Here is a 17,468-nt window from a genome sequence, read left to right on the forward strand (position 1 = left end):
TTGATCATAAAAGTAAATGATATAACCTTCCAAGCCTATGATTCCATGTGATGGATCCTCCATTGATAATAAACCCGTGACGGACATCCCATTGATTAATTAATGATTAACCTTCCACTGAATAAGAATCTCAGAAATTGATCCCTATTGACAGTATACTCCTGTGATCACTCCCTTATTGATTAAGAAATCCAGTGATTGAACCCCATTGATTAAAACGCAGAGTGATTGATCCCTGATAAATTCCGAGATGCAACAATTGACTCCTGTATTGACATTTTTCATCTAACAGAAATCTCTACCAGTAACTCTGAATCTATTGTTTTGTTACCTCAGGCAAGCGAGGGGAGAAAGGTGATCGAGGTGTGACGGGACGTGGACATCCTGGCCTGCCAGGCCCACCTGGAATTACAGGTACGGGGGAGGGTGCTTCAATATAGGTCAACTTCCAGGTACGTGATGGCTCTGTGTAGTACGAGGATGGTTATTGTGAAACTTTCCCTTGTTTCATTGTTTTTAGAGTCCCTGGGCCATAAGAGATAGGAGCAGAATTAGGCCATTTAGCACATTGAGTCTGCTGTACCATTCGATCATAGCTGATTTATTATCCCTCTCAACTCATTCTCGTGCCTTCTCCCTGTAACCTTTGATACCCTTACCAATCCAGACTCTATCAACCTTTAAATATAGTCAATGACATGACTTCCACAGCCATCTATGGCACTAAATTCCACAAGTTTACCAACCTCTGGCTAAAGAAATGCCTCTTATCTCTGTTCTAAAGGAACATCCTTGTATTCTGAGACTGTGCGCTCTGATCCTAGTCTCCCCCACTATTGGAATCATTCTCTCAGTGTCCTGTTTGCTGCCATTCTACACTCAGTCTCTTCTCCTGGGAACTGAATTCCACACGCTCCCATACTGGGTGTTGGGTTGGGAGAGGACATCCTGTGCCGATTAGTTCAACAATAAAGAATGGGCAAATGGGAGCCCTGCCCGGCCAGGTTCAGTCTCCACAGTCCTCCACCCCACCCTGGTGGTGACTGACCCCACGTATTCCCACCCTGGTGGTGACTGACCTCGCGTGGCCCCATCCTGATAAAACAGACCCTAGGGTTCCACGTGTGGAGGACAACTGTGTCATGGTCTGGATCGGGGTCCCTTTAAATTTACCTTGTTTATGTTACGATCCGGACCGTTGATTCCCTGTTTTCCCTTGTCCCTCGACTTTGGTGATTAGAGCCAATTAACGCTCAGCTGAACCAGTAGTTTATAGTCTCTGGCTTTCAGCCGTTCAACACGGGAGCGTCTGCAAAGTCACGGCGTGCCAATGTCATCTGGCCGGAGCAAGCCTTGTCTCCGCCCGAAGCGAGTGCCGGTAATTCACCTTTCCTCACCGGAGCAACCCTGTCCAGTTACCTCGCCGAAGCGAGCCTGCAAAGTTTCCTCATCAAGGTGGGTCCGTCAGTTAACCTGCCGGAGGGAATCAAGATCCGCTGTCTACTCTTCCTGGGCCGAGTTGAGAGCTCGGCACTACCCGAAGGTTCCAAGCACCACGTCCTGGCTCCAGCGGCATCCAAGTACCACATCCACTTCCTGGCTCCGGTGGCGTTCAAGTACCATGTCAAGTCCTGGCCCTGGCAGCCTGCTATTCCTGTCCTACCCCCTTGTCTGAAACCCTTCTCTTCCCCTCTCACCTCTAGCCCTCGTCTGCAGCCCCCACCTGCACTTCGGTCTAGTTCCATCACCGGAGCTAGATAGGTACTGTCCAGTGTCCATTCGTGTTGGTCTTGTCTTGTCTTGTCCTCGCCTCTGTGGGGTAAGTCAGGCTGTCTTGCCGTTGCCCCGCGGGGAATCATGTCTTGTCTTGTCCTGTCCTCGCCTCCGTGGGGTAAGTCAGGCCATCTTGCCGTTGCCCCGCGGGGAGTCGTGTCTTGTCTTGTCTTGTCTTGTCCTTGCCTCCGTGGGGTAAGTCAGGCCGTCTTGCCGTTGCCCCGCGGGGAGTCGTGTCTTGTCTTGCCTTGTCCTCGCCTCCGTGGGGTAAGTCAGACTGTCTTGCCGTTGCCCCGAGGAGGGTCATGAGTCCCACCCTATGTCCTGTACCCAAGGAGGGGTCCCGGCTCTCTGTTCTGTGTGTGAGTCCCGGCCCTATGTCCTGTACCCAAGGAAGGGTCCCGGCTCTCTGTTCTGTGTGTGAGTCCCGGCCCTATGTCCTGTACCCAAGGAGGGGTCCCGACTCTGTTCTGTGTATGTTTCCATGGTTCCATGTACCTGCTCTCCTGAAACCAAGGCTCTGTGTTCCCATGTTCCTCCTCTCCCTAGCCCATGTCATGTCCATGCCTGGTTCTGGGGTCCGAGCCCGAGGCAAGACCCAGGTACTGGGTCCTTGCCCAGTCTCGGGCTCAGAGTCCATACCCTAGCCTCTTCATGTCTCCTCTAGTTCTGGGAGCCGATTCCGAGTCCAAGCCCAGACCCTTGGACCCAGCCTGATCGTAGTCCTCAGTCCTTGTCCAGTTCGCTATTCCTGCTCCTGCCTAGCTCTCATGGTGTCAAACAATAAACCAAATCTAAGTAACCTCACAAGATGTGTCTTGCATTTGGGTCCACCCTTGCTCCCAATGGCCTGCCATTGTGACAAACTGCCCTGCTGCTCTGTGAAGCTCTTGTTACATTTGCATATTTGGAGGTTGCCACCCTGTTACTCAGCCTTGCTGTTTATTTACTGTCATTCATTGGTATTTCTCCGATTATATAGAGACACAGAGTCAGAAAGTACAGCACAGAAACAGGCCCTTTGGCCCATCAGGTCTATGTTGAACCATTTAAACTGCCTACACCCATCAACCTGCACTGGGACCATAGCTCTCCATAAGCCTAGCATCCATGTACCTATCCAACTTCATCATTCACCCTTAACCCATGACCTCTAGTTGTCGTCTCACCCAACCTCAGTGGACACCGTATATCAAATTTCGTCAGTCTTCTCCGTTCCAAGGAATAAAGTCCTAACCTATTCAATCCTTCCTTATAACTGGAGTCCTCTTACAACATCCTTGTAAATTTTCTCTGTATGCTTTCAACCTTATTTACCATCTTTGTATTATCTTTAGTATTGTGTACTAAAACTGTACGCAATACTCCAAATTAGGCTTTACCAATGTCTTATACAACTTCAACATAACTTCCCAACTCCTGTACTCAATATTTTGATTTATGAAGGCCAATGTGCCTACAGCTCTCTCTGTGATGCTATCTGTCTTTGACGCCACTTTCAATGAATTATGGACCTGAATTCCCAGATCCCATTGTTGCTCCGCACTCCTCAATGCCCGACCACTCATTGTTCAAGGCCTTCCCTGGTCGGTCCTACCGAACTGCAACACCTCACATTTGTCTGAAGTTATATCACTGTCATTCTATAGATCTGACTGCCTATTAATTTTCACTTGCTTACTGATGTTCTTTTGGCAGCACATGAAACTATCCAACCTAGTGATCGAGTCTGGTTCAGGCAAGGCTGCAGAAAGCAGGAATGTTGAACACACAAGAAGGTGTAGTGTGGTAGGGTTGTGAGTCATGGCAACGGTTGTTCCAATGGTGGACCCACCACAGTAAGCCCCCAGACTCCGGTCCCATTGACCTGCTGGTTCAGTAGACATTTTAACCAATCAAGCCCCAGTTTAATTATAGAAACAATTTCTCAGTTGTAACAGGAGTATTCTGTCACTGCTCTCTCAGCCTGTGGAACCTGAAATCCCCAAAGTGTGTACACAACTTGTCTTGGATATAAACCTTGTCACTCTGCTGGAATCTTATCTTTGCACTTTGAGGAATTTCCCAGTTTCCTACCATTTCTTCAGTGTGTTACATGGTATATGTTTCCACTTGTCACCTTCCAGCCTCTATCCCACCCCACTTCATACTGCTGTGTACCTGCAGCCTTTCCTGTTTCCTCTCAGTCCTGATGCAAAGTTGTGACCAAAAACTTCCACTTCCACCTTTTGTCCTCACGGATGCCGACTGAACTGCCGGGTCAATCTAGCACTGTTTCTGGTTCCAGATTCCAGTATCTGTCGTCCCTCTTGTCTTCAATCTCACTTTCTTGGCTTGTGTTGTCCTTCCAAATCTATTGCAGAGGGTTTAGAGGATTTTCTACAACTTTCGAAACCTTGTCTGCATAACCCAATTCCCAAAAGCAGTGCCTGCTGTTAATGTCTCTCTTGGTCATAGATCAGAGAACAGTACAGCACCATAGAAGTCCTTCAGCTCACAATGTTGTTCTCACTTTCTAACCTATTCCAAGAGCAATCTAATGCTTCCTTCCCACATATCCTTCCATCTTTCTTTCATCCGTGTACCTATCTATGATTCTCTGAAATGTTCCTAATTATCTGCCTATCCCACCACCCCTGGTAGAATGTTCCATGCACCCATCACTCTCTGTGTAAAAACACCCACCTGTCACATCCCTTCTTACTTTCTTTCAATCATCTTAAATTGTGCCCTCTCTTATTAGCCATTTCTGCCCCAGGGAAAAGATACTGTCTGTCCACTCTATCTGTGCTTCTTACCGCCGTACACCTATATCAAGTCACCTCTCATCCTCCGTCTCTCAGCTCACTCAACCTTTCCTCATAAGATATGCTCTCTAATCCAGGCAGCATCCTGGTAAACCTCCTCTGCACCCTTTACAACCTTCCACATCCTTCCAACGATGAGGTGAACAGATCAGAACTCTGATATCACCAGAGTTTTGTGGAGATACAACATTTCATCATGGCTCTTCAGTTCAATCTCTCGACTAAAGAAGGCCAATGAACCGTCTGCCTTCTCAACCACCCTGCCAGCTTGCACAGTTCCTTTAACATCTCCCATTAACCCTTCTTGGTCCGTGATCCATGAACTATGCAGGCAATCCATGATTAACAAGTGATGTTAAAGTGAGTACCTGTTCTCTTCATTTCTCCAGGACCACCAGGAATGCCAGGACGGAGTACAGACGGTAGACCTGGTGAATTAGGTGTGCCAGGTATGCCCGGACAACCTGGTCGCCCTGGTTTGCCTGGTCCCCCTGGTATACCTGGATACTGTGAAGCTGCTGCTTGCTTAGGAGCCTCGGCATACCTGGCCTCAGGTGGAGGACCTGACTTCAAAGGGCCGTGAACTGTTACCTGACAACCAGCACGCGGCCAAACAACTGACCAGCAAGTGTCGTGTGCACAGCAGCGAGGAAGGAGTGAAAGATAAAATGGAGACAGCCAGGAATCAACCCTAAAGGAAGGGGTTTCCTGAAGACTGAAATGATTTTAAATATTTGGTGCGTTTTATAAAAAAGAAACACAAAGGAAATGAAAAATAAACACAAAATACTACTTTACAGATTAAATGAAGGCTAAATAGTTTTTAAAAAGTTTTGCATTGGCATGTTTATTTGTCCAAAGATTGATGTACATTGGTTCCTAATTTCTTATTTGGTTTAATGATTTTAAAATGAATAGGACAAACTAGTAGGGAATGGTATAGTGATATGAGTTTGCATCAGTCCCCTGTGTAAATCTAGTAAGTTTGTGTTTGTGTATAGAGTTCCATTTCATTGTAGCGACTGGACTAAGTGTGTTATCGAGAAGCCCATCTCATTACATGCTCTGGACAAGTGTTGAGATCAACTCCATTGCTGAAATTTTCCGACAGCACACCAGTCTCATGTGGACCTCCTCAGATTTATTTCAAAGCCCTGTGTGGGTGAGGCTAGTTCAAGGTTTGCTGTGTGGTCTATGCCAGCATGAATTCTGTGTGAGCAGCTCTGAAGGAATTTTAAAAAATAAACAAATTGCAAGAATTGTAAATTCAGCATGTAGAGCAATGTCAGCGAGAGAGCTGGGATGAAGGACTCATCTCCGGTGATGCCATTGTCCTACAGGGTACAGTTGAGTGATACACAGTCTGATGTTGCATCCTCATTCTCAGCTGAGATTTCATCCTCATGGTCAGCTGAGATTCCATCCTCGTGCTCAGCTGAGGTTCCATCCTCGTGCTCAGCTGAGGTTCCATCCTCGTGCTCAGCTGAGATTCCATCCTCGTGCTCAGCTGAGGTTCCATCCTCGTGCTCAGCTGAGATTCCATCCTCGTGCTCAGCTGAGGTTCCATCCTCGTGCTCAGCTGAGATTCCATCCTCGTGCTCAGCTGAGATTCCATCCTCGTGCTCAGCTGAGATTCCATCCTCGTGCTCAGCTGAGATTTCATTGAGATGGGGGAGGGTTAGCACCACCAACCCACAGAAAACCAACATCCCAAGCCTGAGTTTTGGTCCTCCCTAGATGGACCACAACAATGAGATTTGGACCCTGCACATTCCTAACCCCTACTGAACCAAAGACTCACTCTCTCACAGTCTGAGAAAGGGTAACCTGCCTGTTCATTCTTTGCTCAGTCAGCTGATCATCCCTGGCAGTGTCGGGGGTTCACTTCTGGTTGGAGCTGAGCTGAACTGAGATATAAACAGAGCCACTCAGAGAGTGGATACTGGAAATCCCATTGAGCATTGTAGGAAAGAATCCTATTTCCTGTAGACTGTGTATTTTACAAACTCTTCCCTCCAGCTCTTTGTGACCCAGAGAAGGTACCTGTGAATGGCAGCAAACTATGGTGAATCTTCTTGCAATTTCCTCACTGTAAATACTGAGATGTAGTTTACAGGATTAACATAGAAGATTATGTTCCATGAAACAAACAAGCAAAGAACAAGTTGAGGACCCTGTGGTAATGTCTTTAATCAGTGGGTTATTTCAGCACATAATTCGGCACTTGGAAGCTTAATAACAAATATTGTTCAAGCCCTGTGTAACATGCCCAGAAATAAAACCTACTGATTAATTTCATTAACATAATTAATTTATTATGTTTTAAATCTTGTGCAACTGTAACGACCATGTGTTTGTCTCTCGTTGTACTGGAGCACCATCCAATAAAACGGACATTTTGTAAAAGACAATGTTTTTCTGTCACCTGCAGAAGACCCCATGCCTACACTGCACTTCGGCCTGGTGCTCAGGCCCCCTCTGGGCCTCTGTGCTCTGGCCTGGCTCACGATCCTTTCATTGGGACTTTGTACTCGGATAGAGCGTTGCACCGTGCATCTGACTTGTGCACTGGGACTGTGCTCTCTGACCTTTGCGATTTGGCCTTGTGCTGGATACTCACATTTGGACTTTGCCCACTCACTTTGCTTTCAACTTCTCTTTGGTTATTTTGTTTTAATTTTATGCCTTTTACTGTCAATAAATGTGTACATAAAGCTACAGAGCTGAAGAGAGGCTGTCGAGTTTTGATTTACCCCTCTCTGACATCTGTTTGGAACAATGCGGAGGGAGCTTCTTGGCTGGGCTTTGGATGAACCTACCACTGGGAATTCTCTGAACAATTCCTAGTTTAGCCTTGAAACACTGCCTCAAAGGGATTCACATTTTAGCTCTGTCTTCCTTAAACATTGTATGTTCACACTAGCCCTGGGGTACTGCTGCAACATAGCACCATTGCTGAGGACCTTCGATCTACTTCCGTTGCGTAATCTAGTTTAATCCAGGGAGGAGGCAGCTAATTTTTAATACCAGGGTATTAAAAAAAAAGATAAAGTTCCTTCAAGCGCATCGGGCAGCAACCTTGCCTTTTCTTCAGCATTGATCTGTTTTACGAGGCCAAGTTGCTAGCTCGATGCTCAACCGAGCAGGGGTGAAACTCGTGCAAGGAGCCGCCCGGATTCAAACCCAGGACCTCGCGCTTGAAAACCCACATGTGGATACCACTACACCACCAGCCAAGATATAGTAAGAAATTAATTGAAGGTTAGCAAGAGGAGCCGGGGAAAGGAAGTATTGGGGCTCTCAATACAGAATATTTAGTCAGTAGGACTACATCTGTAATGAGGAGTGTAATTTTTTTTAATTAAAGTGGAAAACAGTTAATGCAAGTCAGTAGCTTCACTCCCGAGATACAGCAGCTGAAATGTAATTAAGTGGCCAGGTAGGAATTGCATCTGGCCCCTTAGCTCTGCAAACTACAGGATTGGATAAAGGTGTAGGGAGAAGATGGGGGGGGGGGGGTCGGTCAGAGGAAGAATGCAGCAGGAGCTCAGGTAGAGGGAGAATGCATTTTCTAACTTCAGAAAGGCTGTCATTTTTGAACACCTATAACATTCAATGTTTCAGATTCTAACATATTCAACATAGAAACATTTGGCACATATTGTGACAGCTTGTGTTTCCTCCTCAAGAATGGTGTTGTATCAATTACACCTGTCTGCCCCAGCCATTGGTCAGCCTTGGCTGTTTTTCAGATATTTACATGGTGTGGAAGAGACAAAGCTGGAGGAAGAGGGTGAGTGTAAATTTCCAATTGATTGTAACTGACTCCCTCCATTCTTTGTAAAAGCTGCTTGTCCACACTGAACAAGAGAAAATTTGCAGATGCTGGAAATCAAAGCAACACACATCAAGCCAGCAAGCATCTATGGGAAAAAAAAGTGCAGTCAAATGCAGTATTTGATAGCCACCTATCTTTGCCTGTCTATGGTGGCAGAGAGATCAACTTGTGATTCAATGTATGCAATGTGGTGAAAATTGGGGCTTAATTGGTGGAAACCATGCCCTTGGGAAGCTTGAATATTGACCCTGAGCTCTAAAATGTCTGAAAACTTTAAATCAAACAATGGCAAATAGAACAGTGAGAAGTGAACCAGACTCTGGGAAGAAGATGAGGCAGCTTCAAAAGTTTAATGGTGATAAATGCAAAATTATTCACTGCATTGACGGAACAGAAAGGTGTTGAAAGTTGTTTCCATGAAGTTAGATTGGGAAATGATGCAACAGGAATTCCTGTACACCATTTACTGAAAGTATACGGTACACGGAGATGTAGTGAGGTGCTCCTTGCTGGTGACACGTGGAAACTGAACTTTTTTAGGACTTAGGCTGAACTACAGAGGACAGGGAGGAGGGCAGGCCCCTGCACACGTAGCATGCTGGCCCACTGGTGTGTGAAAACGTCCTGGTGCTCGTGAAGTAGATCCCCAGCTATGGGTAAATAGCTCTACTGCCTTGCGGCAGCCTCGTGAGAGGTGATGTTTCTCCTGGCAGAAGGTGAGGATCTGGAATGAGAGTCACAATCTCAGGATAGAAAGGAAGAGATTCAGGACTGAGATGGGAAAGTGGATGCATGAAGGGCAGAGTGGACACCAAGGGCCAAGTCCAGCAAGGTGTGGAGGGAGCAAGGGGAGTGACTGAGTAAATGTGTTTGTGTAGAAGGCCTGTGGAAGTGACACGATGCTACCATGGGAGAGTTCCGAGGAGGCATGTCATGAGTGACAAAACAGGTTGCAGTAATACAAAGCACAGAATTGCCAGTTATTTAATTTGCCACTTTTGACAACACCATCATGCACTTCAGAAAACACCTCTGCTTTCTTTCCTTCAAAGTTCATACCATCACTCAAAAAATGGACTTTTAAATTGGCAAACTTTATACACATTTTCATATTCTCAAGCTCTTGGAAAGCCCATGCACACAGTATGAACTTTATTTTATCAACCCGACATTCCCACCAAAAAAACTCCAGCAAGTTAATCAAGTAGGATTTGCCTTCAACGAATAGTGATGACTGACATTTATTGGCCCATACCTTGTCAATATCCTGTTTAATTTTAAACAGATTGTTGTTTATAAAGGTTATTTTCAGCATCACTTGATTATACTACAGGTGCCAGGCTTGTCCTGGGTCTGTGAAGTAGAAATGCAATGAAAATTATTTGAAATCATAAGGCATTGAAGCAGATTTAGGTCACTTCATCCATCAAGTCTGCACCATTTCATCGCGACTGATTTATTACCCCTCTCAGCCCCATTCTCCTTGCCTTCTCAATGTAGCCCTTAATGCCCTGACAAATCAAGAACCTATCAGCCTCCGCTTCAGATATACTCAATGATTGGTCCTCCACAGTGTTCATGGCAACGAATTCCACAGATTCACCACTCTCCGGCTAAAGAAATTCCTCCTCATCTCCATTCTAAAAGGACGCTCCTCTATTCTGAGTCTTTGTCCTATGGTGTTAGACTCTCCCACCATAGAAAACATTCTCTCCACATCCACTCTATTAAGCCCTTTCACCATTCGATAGGTTTCATTGAGATCAATTATGGTGAATCCAGGCCCAGAGCTATCAAACGCTCTTCATATGACAAGTCATCCAATCTTGGAATCATTTTCGTGAACCTCCTTTGAAACCTCTCCAGCTTCAACACATCTAAGGGGCCCAAAACTGCTCACCATACTCCGTGTGGTCTGACCAATGCCTTATTAAGCCTCGGTATCACATCCTTGCTCTTATATTCTAGCCCTCTCAAAATGAATGCTAACATTGCATTTGTCTTCCTTACCACAAACTCAACCTGCAAGTTAAACTTCAGAGAACCCTGCATAAGGACTCCCCAGTGCCTTTGCACCTCTAATTTTTGAATTTTCTCCCCATTTAGGAAATAGACCACCTTTATTCCTTCTACCAACACTATATCCATCTGCCACTTCTTTGCCCATTCTCCTCATCCGTCTAAGTCCTTCTGCAGCCTCTCTACTTCCTCAACACTACCTGCCCCTCCACTTAACTTTGTATCGTCTGCAAATCTGGGCTGAAAGCCACCAATTCCATCATCAAATCATGGATAGATCACGTGAAAAGGAACAGCCCCAGTTCCGAACCCTGTGGGACACCACTGGCCACTGGCAGCCAACCAGATTAGGCCCCTTTTTAATTTGCTAAGCAGTAGATCTTTGGAATTCTCAGTCAGAGGGCTCTTGTGGCTCTGTTACTGTGTTCAAAACTGAGACCTTTGTTTCTCCCAGACTCTTTCTTGTTCTGTCACTGCATCCCAAACACCCAGCCACCAATCTGCCCTGCCCCATCGGTTAGGTTTTGCAACTTCAGAGCATTAATCTATTTCAAAGGAAGACACGAGAGTCAGAAATCTGAGTCTAACTTCATGGTTACTTTAAGCGAGTCGCACACGTATCACATATAACCATAATAAAGTATAGAAACAACAAAGAATGCTTAATCAAACAATATATTTACAACATTACTCAAATATTACTGAAGTATTGAATACCCAACATTCCTCCCCACTGAGCTATAAAATCTTACTTTATATAAAATACATCTCACCTATATACACAGTATACTATATAATACAACTACTATATACAGACATCCAGAGCAGAGCAAAGTTTAAATTGTTCCATTCAGGTCTGAAGATTTAATTGCTGAGGAGGATTTCTTACTCTTGTGGGATAACATCTTCCCTGCAAAAGGAATCACTCTGTTTGGCAGGTGAGACTCGTGGCTGTGAAACAATCTCCGGTTCTGAGGCTTCCTCTGTTGCGGTATAGAACATCATTCTGGGACTGTAGGAAATAGTTCTGACAGTGGTAGCCACTTTTCTTCTCCAGCTGATTGATGTGTCGCCTCCAGATGACATCAGATGCAATCTTCACTGAGCAGGAGAGTGATCCAGTTCTGTTCTTAATCTTTCTGAGTCACCTCTGTAGACCCTCGCCAGGACTGCTTGGCTGGGTGCAAAACATTGAATCTCCCTGTTTGAGGAGCCTTCAATCTGTTCCGACTATTTGTCCTGCATATTCCTTCTGAGACTGGGTTTGAGGAGATCTAACGTGAACACAAGGGATGACCAAGGAACAGCATAACCGGTGAGTTGTTGGTGGTTGAGTGTGCTGCATTGTGATATTCAAAGAGGAAATTGACGAGCTTCTGATAAAGTGTATAGTATTCTGCCGACATTGCCCACAGGGCGTTCTTTAGACTTTGGCAAAACTTTCCACCTAGCCATTTGCACCTAAATGGTTCAGTGCAGCTGTAATGTCTTATTCCATTCATTTTTAGGACTGACTTCCACAAACTCTGGTCCATTGTCACTGACGAAGTGCTCTGCAACACCAGTCCTCTCAACAGATTATCAGTGTGTGAAGCTGTAGTGGAGGCTATTGGGAACATTTCTGGCCACTTTGTAGCTGCATCACTACCAAGAAATTTGTGCCCATGAATGGTCCGGAAAAATCCACAAAAATCCTCTGCCAGGGCAATGCAGGCTTTTTCCAGCGATGCAGAGGCACTGCTCATGGCATCTTCTGGACATGTTGGCGTCCCAAAGGATGCAAGACAAACTGCTCAATCTGCTGATCTATACCATGCCACCTGACAAACCTTCGAGCCAAAACTTTCATATTAATCAGTCCTGGATGACTGGTATGTCACTCCTTGAACACTTCAGCTCTCAGTTTGGATGTAGAACAACTCTCAATCCTCACAGAAGGGAATGCCTGCCAAGAGCACGTTCACCCTGATGCTGGTAGAAATGGGGGAACTGGAGATTCTGCTGCACATTCTAGCCATTTTGTGTGGCCATGTAGACTGAGACAGTGTGGGGTCTTTTCTGGTTTCCCTTTGGATCATCTCTGCCGTAATAGGGAGACATTTTATTTGTGTTAGGTCAAGAGGAGCGTCTTTTTTTTGTAATTTTTTCTTCTATTTCCTTTTCCAAGGGTAAATGGGACAATCCCTCAGCATTTCCATGATGAGACATCCTCTTGAATTCAATTCTCTGTAAGTTTTCATAAATAAAATGGCAGAGGCATTTTAAATTTCAAGGAAACCACAACAACTTCCTTATTGTCGACCAAACACAGAACACAAAGCACAGTAAAAAAATAAACATCATTACATCATCATGTGAGACCAGCCTCTTAAGGTGAACCCCAACTCCATATCAGTGTTTGTGAATTATGCATACGTTTTCACCCATTACATTACCCTACACAGGTCCCTCCAGAATTCACTAAAACCGGCATCGTGAGCCCGTCCAGAGCTTCGACAAGCTGCCCATCTCATGTCCCGTGTTCCATGTTCCATGCCTCTGGCTCACCCAGAGATGTGTTGACATGCTCATGGTCTGGCCATGGTAGCAGAATTCTCCAAATCTCGGTGAGGAAGTTCATGGCAATTTACCAAAATAGGCTCAGGTTTACCCCTATCTGTGATGAAAGTCTTTTCTCTCCATTCCAAAACACGGAACAGGCCATCATAAGGGGGCCTATGAGATGTTGGTGTGCATCATTGCGGACAGAAACAAACCAGGTGGAATGTAGATCAACAGGAACCCAAGAGTGTTGCACACCATCTTGGGAAGTAGGAATAGCTGCAGAGGAATTGAATTTACTGAGGAGGGTGGAACTCTGTGGAGAGGCCAACTAGGAATAGGTGCAAAGGAATTCAATTCACTGAGGAGGGTGGAATGCTGTGGAGAGGCCAACTAGGTGATCGTGGCGTCAGGAATAAAATTACCTGGCACCCATAATGGCTGCCCGCATACCAACTCAGCCGTGAGTGAAGGCAGGTCTCTTATCGAACCGTTCTGAGCCCCAGCAGGACCCACAGGAGACGATCATGCCAACACAACACTCATCCGTCAGGGCAGCCTTTCAGGAGCGGTGAAACCATTGGATTGCGGGTGATACACTGTGGTGTGATGTAGCCTAATGCTGAGGTTCTGAGCCATCGCAGTCCATTGGTCTGAGGCGAATTGGGGACCGTGGTCAGAGAAAAGATCAGTTGGGGTGCCAAACCGAGCAACCCAGGGCCTGATGAATGCCCGACCACGTCTGTGACCGACATTGATGCTAGAGGGATAACCCTTAGCCACCTGGTGGTACGGTCCACCATGGTAGGGAGGAGAGTTAAACCGTGAGATGGGGGAAGGGGACCAACCAGGTCCTTATAGACATGGTCAGATCGTCACTCAGGGATCTCAAAAGGTGCCAATGATGCCCGAACATGATGGTTAATTTCTGCCCGCTGGCTCTCAACCCAGGCGGCAGTCTAATCACACACATACTTTCTAAGGCCGTGCCACACAAACTTTAGTGCAACCAGTTACTGTGAAGCCTTCTGGCCCGGATGTGAGAGGCCTTGAATGGAGTTAAAAACTATATACCTCCAGTTTGTGGACACGATGGGGGTGAGAGCGACTGATTGAGACATCGTAGGAAAGAAACCCCAGCTTCCCCGAACTTAATGTCAGCCAACCGCAGGCCCGTGACTGCTGTTCGTTAAGCCTGGACCTCTGGGTCAGTTGCAATGCCAGCAGTCAGTTCCCATGTGTCTGGCCTCAATGTGGGAAGCAATCAGTCACGCCATTATTTTTCCCCATTGATGTATATCAGTTCTGAACTCAGATACGTAATCCAGGTGGCAGAGCATAGATCTGATATTTTGGCCATTGCATGCACAAGGGGTCTGTTGTCAATGAACACCGTGAAATGGCGACCCTCGAGAAGAGCTAGAGCCCGAGAAGCTCACGGTCAAACGTGGGGACAGAGCTGCCGGTGACGAAGGTGAGCAGCCTCCACACGCCCCTGAGCAACTGTTCGTGCACAGCTCCCACAGCACAGTCAGAAGTCAGATGCATCAGTAGTAATAGCTATGGGTGCGTTGGGGACTAGGGTCATATTGAAAAGAGCTTGTTCGGTGTCATCAAATGCTTCGGTCACGTCCGCTGACCAGTCAAGCGCGTGATGAGAGACGTTGCCTTTAAGGGCACCATACAGGGCAAGCAGAAGTTCAGCAGCCTTCAGAATGAAGCAGTGATAGAAACTTACCATATCTAAAAGCTCCTGTAGTTTGTTTGTAGTGTGTCGGCGGAAATTCCGGAACAGCCCCGACTTCTGATGGGAGAGGTTTCACACCTTCTGCCGGGGAGGTAATGGGCAAGAAAGTCAGTGGTTGACAACCCAAACTGGCATTTAGCAGGATTAATAATCAACCTGCGCTGGTTTAAATGCTCAAAATGTGTGTGGAGATGAGACACGTGTTTGGACTCGGATGCACTAGGGACAAGTATGTCATCCAGGTAAACAAAAAGAAAATCCAGGTCTTTTAATACAGAATCCATCGGTCTGTGCTGTATTTTTCAGCTCAAACAGCATGGGCAGAAACTCAGTTATCACAGTCATTTTGGGAATGTCCTCTGAGCACACAGGCACCTGATGGTAGCCCCTAACTCAGTCAACTTTAGAAAAAATTAACTTTCCGGCTCAATGTGCCAAAATGTCTGGGATGTATGGGACAGGGTACCGATCACGGCTGGTAACCTTGTTAATGGGTCCGGGAACGCCTCGAAGATCCTCTGACTTCCCACTAAGCCCCGCCTACGACTCCTCACCACCCAATCCCGTCCAGAATGGTCCTGCCCATCATCAGGTCACATCCCATCAAGGCCCGCCTACACCCCCTCACCACCCAATGACGCCCGGGAAGTCCTCCGACTGGTCCAACCAAGTCCCGCCTACAACTCCACACTACCCAATCCTGTCCCGACGATTTAGCGCCAGGTCCCGCCCATCACCCGGCCCTGACACCCGGAGTCCCCGCCCTCCACATCCAGGTCCCGGCCCACCGCGCCGCAATGGCCGCGCTGTCGTCGTTGGGCCGTTCAGTGCCGCTGGTGGTGATCCTCGGCGCCACCGGCACTGGCAAGTCGAGGCTGGCGCTGGAATTAGGCCGGAGACTTCGCGGGGAGATTGTCAGCGCTGATTCCATGCAGGTAACGGAGGGGACGGAGTCAGGCGGTGAGAGCCGGGACGAGGGAGTGAGTGGTAGGTTGGGAGATGTAGGGGTGAGGGATGAGGGTGTTAGGATGAGTGTGAGGGGAATGAGTGAGGCAATAGGATGGGGTTACGGGAATCGGGTTAAGAATGAGGAGGTAGGCTGGGGGATGAGGGAGGAAGGTTGTGAGAGAGTGAAGACTAGCTTTAGTTTTCACTTGTACATTGAAACATGCTGTGAATTGTCCCTTTTGTGTCAAATCAAATCAGAGAGGATTTCACTGAGCAGCTGGCAAGTGTTATCACGCTTCTGGCTCCGACAGAGCCTGCCCACCGCTTACTAATCCAAACCTGTAAGTCTTTAGAACGTGGGAGGAAACCGGAGCACTCGGAGGAAACCCGTGTGGTCATGGGGAGAATGCACAAACTCTTCCTACAGACCGAGTGAGGAGTTGATCCCTGATCTTCCTGCTGGTGTGGAATAGAGTTAAGCTAATGACTACGCTACGGTGAGAGGTGGGAAGAGCAGTTTGGGGACACAGTTCTGGTCCATTAGAAGAGAGCTGAGAATAAAACAGTTGAGGTGGGTGACTGCAACTTCTGCTGGAGGCAGAAATCTGGGAGATGAATATTGGGAAAGGCATCACCTGTGACTCACTGACCAAGAGCTTGGGGGGGGGGGGGGGTGCTGGTATGGTCACAGGGGTTGAATAGCTTTCTGTTTAATTAACTCTTCAATCACTGGCAGGGACTTGAAGGTTTGGATTCTATTTGGGGCTGGAAGACGGGCAGTGATGTCATGAAGGGTTGTGACAAGTGTCAGCTTCGGGAGACAAGCGAAGCGATACCATGAGTGGAGCTCTGCAGCGATGCTGCTATGGTTGATGTGTGTATTACAGGTTTACAAAGGTCTGGACATCATCACAAACAAGGTGACAGCCGAGGAGCAGCGGCTCTGCGAGCATCACATGATCAGCTTCCTCGATCCACTGGTCTCCTCCTATTCAGTGGTGGATTTCAGGAATAAGGCACTGTCCATAATATCCTTCATGCTATGCAGGCAGAGAGTTGTGATGTTATCTGTATGGGGAATGTCTATCTGGTGATTTCATTTGCTATGCTGTGGGAGGTTTATATAGCACTTTAAATCCAGATTTAAGGTTCAAGGTTCCTCTTCAGCAGCCAAGTGTAAGAGAACAAAATGATTTGTTACTCCAGATCCAATATAGCATGAAAAACACAAGAAATATAAATATAAAAGTAATCATATAAAACGCTGCAGCAGTGGCTTAGTGAGGCCTGAAATACATAGCATTATCTTATATACACAGACTGATTGTACATAAAGTGACGTGAAGTTCAGCAATATCTGTACGTCAGGTGACTCTGACAAGAAATGGTAACGTGACAAAGTGACTCTCGGCAAGTGGAGCTCTGCTGGGTGGTAGCAGGACAGGTGAACACAGTAGGACAGTGACTGTCAGTGTAGATATGAGGTGTGGAGTGTAAGGGTAATGCAGTAGTGCCGGCGGGGGGAGGGTGCTGAGGGTCTGGAGAGGAGTGACTGATACGGATGAAGTGGTGGTGGGGTGGAGGTATTGATTAGCGTGACGGTTTGGGGAAGTAACTTTTTGAGATCAGTGGTCCTGACGTGGATACGTGTAGCCTCTTCCCTGACAGGAATGGGACAAACAGACCATGACAGGTTGGGTGGGATGGCCTTTTTCTGACACGTTATATATCCCTGATGGTGGATAGGCTGGTGTTCGTGATGTGTTGGGCTGTTTAAACTCCTTGTCTGCCACAG

General features: G+C 46.8%; 2 protein-coding genes across 3 annotated transcripts in view; both read left to right on the top strand.

Moving 5' to 3' along the window:
- The window catches only part of col9a2 (procollagen, type IX, alpha 2), a 146,719-nt gene extending 139,411 nt beyond the window's left edge, over positions 1-7,308 (top strand). For both annotated transcript variants that reach the window (XM_072247131.1, XM_072247133.1), the window contains exons 32-33: positions 337-414; positions 4,970-7,308. In XM_072247131.1, the coding sequence (XP_072103232.1) occupies positions 337-414; positions 4,970-5,163 (272 nt within the window). In that variant the 3' untranslated portion in view covers positions 5,164-7,308. The remainder of the gene's footprint in view (positions 1-336; positions 415-4,969) is intronic.
- An 8,157-nt stretch (positions 7,309-15,465) lies between these two features.
- Positions 15,466-17,468, top strand: part of trit1 (tRNA isopentenyltransferase 1) — a 44,285-nt gene continuing 42,282 nt past the window's right edge. Inside the window, exons 1-2 of the mRNA XM_072247135.1 lie at positions 15,466-15,660; positions 16,561-16,701. Coding sequence (XP_072103236.1) covers positions 15,523-15,660; positions 16,561-16,701 — 279 coding nt within the window. The 5' untranslated portion in view covers positions 15,466-15,522. The remainder of the gene's footprint in view (positions 15,661-16,560; positions 16,702-17,468) is intronic.

This window comes from Mobula birostris, chromosome 30, assembly GCF_030028105.1.
Source record: "Mobula birostris isolate sMobBir1 chromosome 30, sMobBir1.hap1, whole genome shotgun sequence".
Taxonomy (NCBI): Eukaryota; Metazoa; Chordata; class Chondrichthyes; order Myliobatiformes; family Myliobatidae; genus Mobula; species Mobula birostris.